This window comes from Ammospiza nelsoni, chromosome 1 (assembly GCF_027579445.1).
Source record: "Ammospiza nelsoni isolate bAmmNel1 chromosome 1, bAmmNel1.pri, whole genome shotgun sequence".
NCBI classification, from domain to species: domain Eukaryota; kingdom Metazoa; phylum Chordata; class Aves; order Passeriformes; family Passerellidae; genus Ammospiza; species Ammospiza nelsoni.
Window position 1 is genome coordinate 83670473 of NC_080633.1, and position 12230 is coordinate 83682702.

General features: G+C 36.2%; 1 protein-coding gene across 1 annotated transcript in view; it reads left to right on the forward strand.

Moving 5' to 3' along the window:
• ABCA13 (ATP binding cassette subfamily A member 13) overlaps positions 1-12230 on the forward strand; it is a 175969-nt gene that overhangs the window by 50463 nt on the left and 113276 nt on the right. Inside the window, exons 20-23 of the mRNA XM_059479845.1 lie at positions 3508-3685; positions 5884-6023; positions 9035-9148; positions 9802-9892. Coding sequence (XP_059335828.1) covers positions 3508-3685; positions 5884-6023; positions 9035-9148; positions 9802-9892 — 523 coding nt within the window. The remainder of the gene's footprint in view (positions 1-3507; positions 3686-5883; positions 6024-9034; positions 9149-9801; positions 9893-12230) is intronic.

Below are 12230 nucleotides of genomic sequence, written 5' to 3' on the forward strand. Positions count from 1 at the left end.
GAAGAAAATCACTGCTGGTTTCAATAATGATTTGTGCTTGTGTTTTGCTGTTTGAAATCATTCACTTATATTTTCATACCTAATTTTTTGGATGCTTGTGACTCATCAGCAGATCAGCTGCAGGGCACTTCCTGAGTTGCTAAATGCTGTTAATTGTGAGAGGTGGCCTCACTCTGTAATCCTGCCACTAACTTGAACAAATTCTCTGTTGAACGTATCATTGTGGAACAACCTGTTGGGGTTTTAAATGAACAAAATTCTGCCTTAGGTTTATTTGTGGCTACTATGTTTATTCTTGTATCAAAAATGTTCTGGGGCATTTTTAACTTCTCTGGCTTGCCCATATATGCATGGAAGGCCATTTGTTTTGATAGGTTCAAGTGACCTATTTTAGCATTTGGTTTTTGCTTTAGCTTTTTCTATCGGGCTCTCAGTTGCCTAAGACAGCCTAGCATTGTTTTTTATGCTGGTTTAAGGGTAATCCTGAATGTCTGGAAGAAGAAATGTGTGCATTGTATGAGGGGTATTACAACTGATGACTCTTGTAGGCTGCTCATTCTTGTCTATACCTACTGAAATGACTTTTCTAAACTTGCATTCAACTTTCTCATAAGCTGCACAGTTTTGTCTCTTAGATGATTAAGGATGAGTGATATACTGAGGTGACCTCCATTTTATAGCAACTTCTCAGGATTTCAGTTGATAAATAAGATTTTGCAGTGGTTATCTTTCTATTCAACTTGCTTTGAATTAAGCATTTGGTTTTTTGCCACATTGGGTTCTCATCTCCTTTTCTCCTGCAATGCCTTCCAATATTAAATATAGGTAAATTTAGGCAATTTGTTTCTTTCAGGGCTCATAGGAAAAACACTAACAACTTCTTTGTAATCCTGTGCTTTCTTTCCTGTTAACAGGCTCCCTGCAATATGAATGCCATTTTTTTCACCACTATTATCCAGCAGTTGGATTAATTGATGATTAATACTTTCTGGAGCATGAACATTAATTGTTTGCTAGAGTTCACCTAAACTGTCAACTTTTAACATTTTGTTGAGAAAGGAATTGCCCTCCCACGTAAATATGTTGTGTTGGTCAGGCATGATAATTTGAGAATGCATTAAATTTTACCTCTCAAATATTTTTTGTCTTTAATGTTCTCTCCTTAAATATCACTGTATATCTTGCTCTAATAAACATCAGAACCAGATATTATTTCCTGGATAATTATACTTCTCATTCCTGAGTATGCATGATTTTTCTACTTTTCAAATAGTGCCATCTAAATTTGATAGGTTTCTGAAAACTATTTAATCAAATCAGCAATTTTGCTATTATTCCCTTGATTCTGTCAATTTCAGGATGAAAAAGACTTTGTTCTGTTTATGTTTTTTTCCCAAGAATTAGGATTATCTATTTGTCTGAATTTATTGCCCTTAGCCCTATGGTTTCATCAAATTTTGAATTATCTTTAGGGTCCTTGTAGTTTTCCAGGAAAATTGCATTATTTTTTCCCTCTCTTTCTTTCTCTCTAATGTAATGATCCAGAATGTATTTTAGATTTATTTTTTGAAAGCTGTGTAGCCCAATATGACTTTGAAGTCTCTTTTTATGAATAACTGGTATTTCTATTCCATGTGAATTTGGTTTTATTCATAACATTTTTTGGCATACAGCTGTTCTGTTAGGTCAGAAGCTCATATGCTATGAAGTTTTTGCCTCTGTTTTAAAATCCAGTTCCAGATAACCTTTTAATCTTCCATACCAGCTTTCCTCTTCCATGACTTTGCTACTGTGGCTTGCTTAACTGATTAGTTTGTAGGAGAGGCTGGTTGTTTGGATTTATCAGTCTTGATTACAGCCCTGCTTTATACAGTTAAAACTAGATCAAAGATAACCCTTTTTTTTTTTTTTTTTGTGAGAGCCATACTATATATTCCTCATACTTTATCAAAGCCAAATTTAAGAAACATATTTTTTTGAGTCGGTGGATATTTAGTTGAAAGACAGTAAGTAGATTCAGCCTGTTAGTGGCAGCTTACCGCATAAATATTCATTATTTCAATTTCAAATTATTTTGATTGGAACTGGAATTAATTAGCACATTTGTGCTCTTTGACTGAAATAGGCCTCATTTATCCCTCTAGTGCAAATAGTCACTAATAAAGATTCATAACCAATTTTATACAGCATTGTGCATAAATAAAGTTTATTTCTCCAGTGAAGCCCATGCCAGCAGATTCATTCAAGGGCTGTGGATGATTTTATTATGAAATATGGGTATTACTTATTTACTTTTCTCTGTGCTGAAACTGTACGCTAAAAGTAAGATTTTGGGAGCAGCTAACACTGAGCTTTAAAAGACACTTACTAATATTCCTCCAGGATTACTAAAGAAGCACCTGGCACTTCAATAAATGCATTGATCAGGATAAACTGTTTCTAATAGCGCAATTTCCAAACTGTCTGTGATTATGTCTTTATGTAAAGTGCTGTATTACTTTGAAAATTGACTCTTCTGTTTAAAAAAATTCCAGCAATAGAATGCTAATTTTTTCTTGTGCCGAATGTCTGTGTTTGATGTATCACAGTGGTTTTTCTACTTGCCAGTTGTGGAGTCTTCAAATGATGTCTGATAGTGTAGTTATGCCTTTCTTGACAAGCATCTGCTGCAGTAATGAGTACGAGGCGAGCCAGTGCATTCTTCATTTGCACCACAGCAGCAAGATGCCTTGCAGTTGTGTCCTCTTAGAGCTGTGCACCTGTACAGACTTCCATGAGATATCACTTACAATCCAAGCCCATTATTTGAAAAGTGGAGCTGCACAGAGGATGAGACTATTGTTGTTCTTCTTCCTTTTTGAATGTGGTGAATGATGGTGCTTAAGCCATAAAAGCAGTCAGATTGCTCTGTCTCCTCATTAGATGTATGCTAGTCATGAACAAATGGCAATAATAAATGCTGGTATGACTCAAGATGTGCAAAAACTGTAAGCACATCTAACAAGTTAAAAGATGTACTTGAAAAAGAGACTTTTAGGGCATCTGCATATTTTTTTTTCTTATTAGCAACTGTCTTCACTGTAAATGTTCGTAGCAAAATGTCTTTGGTTGTTTCTGCTGCCTTTGTGACACAGGAATAATCTACCAGAGGAGCACATTTTGTGAAAATTGGCATTGGAATCAGGGTATCTGTCATCTAGTTGTCTTGATGTTTTCAGTCCTTTTCTGCCTAACTGCTACACAGTGTTTTTCTAGTTTCAGTGTGGTACATTATGCTGCTGTCTTTCATTGAGTATCCTGACAATTAAAACTACATTACCTTTCCCCACAATAATGGTGATCAGAAGAATAGAAATGAACACAGCAGGACCTCATCCTAACAGGCTTTTCAACAGTCTAATTTTGTCAATCTCCTTAGACGTCAATATTGACAGAACACCAGGGCTACTCCTTGAAGCTACTTAAAGCAACTTTGATTCATCTGTGGTTTTTGTTCACTTGTTCTAGTTTTTGCAGGGTGGGCAGTTCAGAAGTTCAGCTGTTGGATCCCTGGATTCTGTAATCAAGGCAGTATGTAAAGAAGAATCTTCATTTTTCAGCAATGCAAACCTGTTCATAGACATGCCCAGAATCATGGGACTTCTGGAGGAAAATATGGCAAAATATGGCATTCCTGAAGACTCAAGTAAGAAAAAAATCTGACAAGTAGCAGTATGAATTCAGAGTTAAGAGTAGTTTTTTCCACTTAAATGGAAATGTATATATGCTCACTGATATCTCAGTTGACGCTGTCATCTTGAGCACAAAGTGTTGATCAATAAAAGTTAAGTGGCTATGAGATAATTGTGAGTGAGACAGAAGAGATTCTGTTTTTTCTATCTTTGCAAATAGTAAGTAAGAGCGTTCCTGTCTTTGAAACATTTTTGTTAACATTTTTAAAGCACTTGGTATTAAAAACATATCTTTCAGATACAGGATTGAGAATTTATTGCTGCTTACCTTTCTTTGGTGAACACAAAGCTGTGGTATTATTGAGCAGTAAAATATACAAACCTTCTGGATAGAATGAGTTTTTAAATGGTTGATATTCCTATTCTGTTTGTCAAGTGCTCAGAAAAATCCCTTAGCTCTCATATAGTTTCACCTTTGCTCCCTTTCTTCAATACAGGTTTGACTTACCCTGATTAATTTTAATATTGTTAATAACCTTGTTAGTGCCTTGGGTGGCCCTGTGCAAGAGAAGAATACAGTGATAGAGTGTCACTAGGGAAGCCTCTGTCATCTATTGGTTTCTGCAGGCAGAAATTGCTCCTGGCTTGGCTGGGACCCTTGGGAGGGAGCCAGAGCTCTGCTTTGGCCTTTTCACTTGCATGTGTGGCAAGTTGTGGTAAGCAGGCAGCTCTGCTTTTCTTTCCTGTTGGAAGAATGAAGTCAGCTGGATTAGACAGATTGTTTGGAACTTGGTCTCTTCAAAAGCTGTTTAGGCCAGAAGCACTGTTTTATGATTTTTTTTTTCAGTTGTCACAATTCTTCTATGCTTTTTACCATGGGGCTCTGCCATATTTAAGGCATCAGTTAGTTCCAACTTTTCCATAAGTGAATTAATACTGTTGCCCATATTTCACTAATTTGTAAATGGAGCAATGGAAAATGAAAATTAAAAACAAAAATTAAAGCCACAGAAACTTGTTTCATACTGCTTCACACTGATTAACTTATATGTATCTTGCACATGCCAAATACTTCCTAATGACTTTCTGAAGATCACAACAAACCCAGATTAGCAAGTCTTCTGTGTCCTTAGTCTATTGACATTTATGTCTGGCTAACTTCTAGGCTCTTAATTCTTTGCTATTGTTTAGCAAGGATCGTGTTTACTAATGGTTGTTTCATTCAAGAAAGTAAAAATTTGGGCATAGAACTGTTTCTTGATGAAACATTTCTGACACTTCTTTCTTTAAATTTTTGTCAGGAGTTTAAATGGTTTTGGCCTAGTTTTCCATCATGCAGGAAGATTTGTCTTCTTTGAGGAGTTAGTTGATATTATTTAATATTTCTTCAGAGCACTAGAAACAGGATATTTTGAAAACACTTGTAATAAATAATAAAACCCCCAAACACATGAGTTGGGCATAAAAATCTAAATGTTTCTTATAGGAACTCATTGCCTTTATGTGAGTACAAAATGCAGTGGGATATATGGAAACTATTCCTTAGATCCTAGTTCTGAAGGATATACACCCTAATGCATTAGTAGCCCCATGTGATGTAGGAATATGATTTTTTATTAAGGAATGGAAAAGAAAATTGATTAGATTTTTCAAATCAAGAAGTCGAGTGCCATGATAATTTTTTACCTGTCTTTTTGGCAGGTTCTTGTAAGATTGTACAAAAATGAAAGCCTGTATTTCTGTAGGGTTTTGTATATTCCTACTTCTTTCTTATGTAGGAATCTAAAGCTGCAGAGCAATGGAGGGTGTGGAAGGAATTTTTTTTCTCTTTCAAGGTGACTTTTCCCTCTGAATTCACTTGTGTGGGCAGAGGTTTTGCATATGCCCTTCTGCTCTAAAATGCACTAATGTAACACTTAGGACAGACGGATTCACAGGCTGCTTTTCAGAAATGTGAGGAACTCTTTAGATTCCAATTTTTTTCCTATTCATTGTTTAGAGTTCTGCATCCTGAACACTATCATAGACTTTGTTTAAACAATTTCTATAGGAACCTCTAATGATTACTTAGCGGCAGTTGCATGGTGCTGTTACCAAAACACTCATAACAGTTTTTGGCATGGTGCTGTGGTAGACTCTGAAATAAGCCTCAAGCTTTTATTTGAATAAAAAAATGTCAATCTTACATGTGAATCTGTCTTTGTTTTTGCAGGTCCTTTTTGCTTGAAGCTTTATCAAGAGATTTTGCAGGCTCCTAATGGAGCTTTGCTATGGACTTTCCTGAAACCTTTATTACATGGGAAGATACTGTACAATTCAAACATCAGCATGATTGACCTGGTGATGGAGAAGGTGAGTATCAAAAAATGTCACTATTTCTGTGTATTGATTTTGTCTTTGCAATTCGTTTTAAAGGTCCACTTCTTTCAGGGTAGGCAGAAGCAATTGGATAATTGCCTTTCAGAAAAATAGATCCAACCTGCCCCCTGAGCCCTTACCTGTTTCCAACTTTAAACTTAATGCTTCTCTTAACTTTTATCCTACTTGTTACAGTGGTTCAAACTCAGCGTGAAAAGCAGACTTTTGCTCAAAGTCCTTTAAAGCACGTATAGAAAGTTTAAAAAGAACAGATTAGCATGCTGAATCGAGGTGTAGGGTGCACATATTCTAGGGAAGCTTTTGCCTTTAACATTTTCTTATCATGGGAACTGTAATGGGGCTGCATGAAGACCCGTGGGAAGGGATGGCCCCAGGGAAAAATAAAACCCTGTTCTTAGGGAGTCATTGAGCTGAATTAAAAAGAAAAAAATCTTAAGTAATCAGTAGTTCATCCTCATTGATTGTTTCTAACACCAGTAGCTGAGTGACCAGTCAAAACTGAGGTGCTGTAAGTGTGGATGCTGATGATGGTATTCAAGAGTTATACTATCTCTGCAGTTCTGCTGTGGTTGATTTGCTTTCTTGAGTGGGGTTGTTGACAATGACATGTTTCTTCATGCCTAGCTTAGAGGCACTTCTGTAAGAGAAGGGTTTAAGACTTGTTTTAGATTTCTCTGCAAATTTTGCATTCATCTTCTAAGTACATGACTTTTAACCTGCAATATTAGTTATTGTAAGAATGGAAATTTGGAAAAAAGAAATTGCTGCTTGTAAGGGGCACACAAAAGGACCATAATAACTTTAAATGTCGTGGTAACTATATTCTCTTTAAATTGAAAACTTTGTGGTATTATGATTTGCATTTTAAAAATATAGCAAAAAACTAAGCCAAAACCCCCACTGTAGATAGCAGATACTATGTAGCTTTATAGTTTCTGCTCTGAATTGGAAAAAAGGATTGAGTAATGTCATGCTTTGCAGTTAAATAACTTAATTTGGGGAATATCAGTTATCGCTCTGTAGCACAGTGTAATTAATTTAAAATTTCTAGTCAGTTAAAAATAAAGCTGTTCTTGATGTTTCTAGATGGAAATTTTGTAAAAAATGAGTTGTAAAAAATGATAAATATTACTTATGTTTTTGAACTTATATTCTATGTTACAATGACATTTAGAATATACCACTTAAAATATTTCCACATTATTTTGCCAATTAACATGCTAAACCTCCACTCTTAAAACTTTCTTAGATTTCAGAATTATTGGTCTGCATTAGTAGCATCTTTATTTATAACTTTGCATTTGTTATTTTCCACTTCCCTCATAACAAGGGAATTTTAATCAGGAGGTTACACTACAGTGAGTAGTTCAGCTATTTAATCCTTGAGTACTTTTGAAATTCTTGGCTGGACATTATCTTTTCCTGGAAACTGCTTATTGTTCACTTTGTTAAGTTGTAGGACTTTATTTTTTACTGCTGCTTCGATAAGAAATTATCTAAAGTGTTCTGTGTGAGGAAGGCTTCTGACACAAGAACTTCCCAAATGCCTACATTCATCAATGAATGAATGAAATAGCAAAACTAGTTTTAAGTGAAATAATAATAATAATAATAATAATAATAATAATAATAATAATAAATAATAACAAATATAATATTCCTTTGTGCAATACAGACTCAAGTTAAGAAGGATTAAGCTCTACTGATACTAAGTCCAGACCTTACAAGCTGCTTGGTATACTAGTTTCTAGTGGTGTCTGAAAGTTTGATCTCCTTGTGTTCTGGTGTTAAAACTAATTGCTCTATCCTGGGGAGAAAGCAATCTCCCAGACTGCCTGTTTGCCACCCTTGTAGCCTTCCTGGTCTCCTTGATCTTGTTACCATTGTGCCTGGTCTGGGGATTTCATTCCTGAGGTTTCTGTGTTACTTCTGATCAGAAGAACTTATTCAGTCTACTTGACAGCAGGATTTGGTTTAACATTTAGGATCACTTTGTCCTTAATCATTATGAATGATCACACTTTAAAGTGGAATAGGGATTCTCATAGAAGTTGAATGCATAATATTTTTCAGATAAACAAAATTATGTGCAAGGTCTCTTTAGAGCGTTCTGTGTTGCAAAGAGGAAGAAAGAGCCACCAGAAATTGTTTTCTCATGTTGTGCTAAGAGTGAGATTTTGAAAAAGGCACTTAAGATATTATGGTAGAAATTGTATATTTTCAACAGGAATTATTGCAAAAAGCGTGGTCCCAAATTGGAGTTTACAACTCACTGCAGACACTCTTTGCTGGAAAATGTCACAATTTTTATCATAACAACTATGCTGGATTGTTCTTAAATGCACTTCTGTGACTGATAACACCAATTTAAACAAAAAGATTCTGCAATATTTTCTAGTCTTGAGTATACTTATGATCTGTTTAAAACAGGCTGGAAAAAAATTGCTGGTTGTTTACTAAGAGAGAAATTGTACCCTGTGTTTGACTGGGATAGAAAATATTTTGTTTTACTCAAGTCTTTCCCTGTGAGAGTATTTTGAAAGAGATTGATTGATCAGTTATATTTATTGTCCAAACTGTGCTTCCAAATTTCAGTTTTATTATGTACTCAGTCAAACTAGTTTGAATAAAAGACCCAAAACTGAGAGGTTTTCTCTTGAATATGTCCCAACTTTATTTATTTTTTCTGTCTTTCTCAAGCACCTCCACGATACTCTCTATGAAAGAAACATTATAAAATAGAGAAGTCTTTGTTGAAACATACAGAGCACAGGAAAACTTTCATTTGCTTGGTATAGAAAAAAATATGCTTAATTTCTTAGGTAAAAAAAAATTAAACATGGATATTCTTACTGCTGACTATCAAAAATGGAATGGAAAGGAGTTGCACAAGATCTAAAGCATGCCACTTTTTTCTGTTTCTTAGAATTTACTGTGCACATCTTTCACTTCATTTGTTTCCCTTTATTTTTTTTTTTCCCTAGGCTAATTTCACTTTTGGTTTTGTGGAAAGCTTGAGGAGTTATTCTGAGACATGGCTTAGAATGTCTGAGGTTTTCAAAACCAGTGGAAATGTCCTCACGGTCTCACGACTGCAGGTTGGTGAACTGTGGGAGATCTTTCAATTTTCCAACTTTTTGCACTTTGATCTGTATTTCTACACATGCTGATAGACTTTGATCTGTATTTCTACACATTCTGATAGACTGTATTTCTATACATGCAAAATCACCCATATATGTGACTTCAGATTTTAAAAGAGCTGAAAAAGAGGCAGATTTGCTTTATGTTATGAACCTAGAAACTGATGCTGAGAAACTTCTGATATGAAAATACTTAAAAACAATATTGCCTCACTATCTCCAATATTGCTCCAGTATTAATGAAAAACAGGAGAAATAAAACGGTGTTGGTACTTGTTTGTTCATTGCTTATGTTTGCCAGAAAGATATGAAACTGCTGAAAAAATTATGAGGGAAATATGGACTATAAAAGAAAAACATTCTTCTTACTGAGGTTTTTCCATTGTACATATCTGTGCCTTCCTCTGTCACCTCTCCTAAATCTCTTCCCTGCCTCCCTGCAATTTATTTAAAATGCATGATGTTAAACTGTTAAGAGGGAAAGACATGGACAAGCTAAATTACTTCTGCAGTGTCATGTAACGGAATTGAGAATTAATACAAATGTATATTTTGTATTTTCTTAGAGAAGATAAGCCTGAGGTAACATCTATCACTTTTCATTTCAGGAAGCACTGCAAAACAATTTTGTAAAGCATTTCATAGAAAGTAATTTGGATATCAACATGGAAAAACTCCTCAAAAAAATGAAAGCATATGGTGCGTATCTGAAAGTACAATTAATGATTAGCTTTGTTAGACTTCAACTTGGAACTACATTTAGTTGAAATTGAATATTTTACTTACATCAGTGATACTTGAGTAAAGCAATAAGAGACTTTACCTTCTTGAGTTAGTCTCAAATGTAATTGTCTGTTTTCTTTTGCATGACTGGATAATTTGAATTTCAAATATTGAAACAATATTGGTAACAAGTCAGAAGTGGGAAAGCGCCATGGGAGAGTCTCAAACATATCATACATACTTAAAAGGCCACAGTAGCCACAGTTACATTAGGTAGAAGTATATTTTTGTAGTAAATTTTGAAAGAAAAAAATAGAAAATGAGATTGGATGCAGTGTGTTTGATCAAAAACAATCTGTATTTGTTTTCTGTTTATTCAGAATCAGTTTTGTGGGGTGTCCTTGAGCCTCAGAAAAGCCTGTGAGAGGGTTATAACCAGGGAGCTGCACTGTCAGTAGGAAGCAGCCTGGGTCAGTCCCAGCCCTGGGGATGGGAATGGTGCTGAGGGCAGGACACCATCCCGTGGGAAGCAGTGCGGGCCCAGGTCCACAGTCAGCTGTGAAATGGTGGGAGCTGCAGCCTGGAGCAGGACCAGGCCCCGTGCCAGCTCTGTGCAGCTCTAGTGGGAAAGGAGTGGCCCTGACTCACTGATCTGCCTGGCAGCCTCCCCCTGGGCACAGCCATCCCTGGCTGCTCCTTTTCTGCGATGATAGTGACCCCTGGCAGGAAAACAGAGACCCTCCAGGGTTAGATACACAGCCCAAGGGAGATGGTTCCAAATGGAGGAGAAGGGGAATTATTATTTTGACTGATTTGGGGTATTTGAGGATTTAAGTAGGAGAAGAGAAAGGATTATGCTGTAAATTTATGTTACTTAATGATTTTATAAGAATTTGATAGCTGAAAAAAATTCAGTATATCCAGGTTTTAGCAAGGTAGGTGCACGATCATTAAAATGCTCGCCAGCATGTTCCAGGAGGAAAACTCTGTACTGAAGAAGATTCCAGTGTCACTTGAGAAAAGTTCATGATTTTGAGAATCAGAAAGAGACAAAAGTGGGATAAAATGCAATAACAGACAGTGTGACATCATAGACAAAGGGAGCAGAGTACTTCCCAGAGCAGGATTGAGGTAGAAAGGACAGATCTGTGTGGTTTCAGGTCAGTGCCTGTTAGGATCATTTATGAGCCAAACAGAAATCTGTTCCAGTCACTTTCTGGAGGAGGGCAGTGATGAACTCTCAGGCACCCCCACAGAGGAACTTCATGACCCTCGTTGCTTTGAAAAAATTGACTTTACAGAAATGTAAGTCATTAATTCTGCTTTACAGTCAAAGAGTTAAGCCTACAGCTAAAATAAATACATGCACCTGAAATACAATTTTATTGTTTTTCAGAATCTGCCTCTAGGCAGGGGATGGACAAAACCCATGGAGGCGCCTGAGAGCTTGTAAATGAAGTGTGCTCTCAGTCTTAACTTGTACTACTGCCCTGAGCTGGTGCAGTCGTAGTTGGTGTGAGCTGGTGTGGCTTTTCTTTAGCAGACAGCTGGTGAGATTTAGTAGAAATTGGCATTAGTTTGAAGGCTTTCTTTGAAGATTGGGACTTCCTGTGCACTCTTTCAGTAAGAAAAATGGCAAATGGCATCCGGAATTCAGACTGGAAAGAATCTGGGCTCTGTGTCCTGCTTAGGCAAGGAACTCAAATTCAAATCTGCTTTGTCTTCAGATGATTTTCTTGAGCAGTGAATGGCCGGCTAGTCTGGGTTGGGCACAGCTCACCACTTGAGGCGAAGATGGATCATAATGCAGCTAAAAACCAAGCTTACACAATCAGAATGTTGGAAAGATAGGATGGAGGAAAGAACAAGTCTCTTAAGATTCAGGGAGTGCTGGAAACCTAGCTATCTAAATCTATTTGTTGAGTAATAGCTGGATTTTGTTTGTGTGGACCTAACACTGAGAACTACAAGATAGGTTGTGGACAAACAATATTCATTAAATAGATATCATGATCTCTGGAATTATCAGATCCATCTTCACTGACGCAGACAACATCAAAGAAATCTGTACCTGTGTTTCTCAAGCTATAGCTTTTTAACAGAACTAAGGACATTTAATAATATGTAATAAATGTTTAATAGTTTGGATGGTCAAGACAAAGTATGGTTTGAGTGGCTTGTGAAACTAGGATTTCCTTATTTTAAGGGACTACAATTGGTAAAATTAGCATCATATAAAAACTGAAAATCAATAGGGGCTATAGATCACAAGAGCATTTATGCCTCTGTGAAACTGATCTCTCCAAAGCACCAG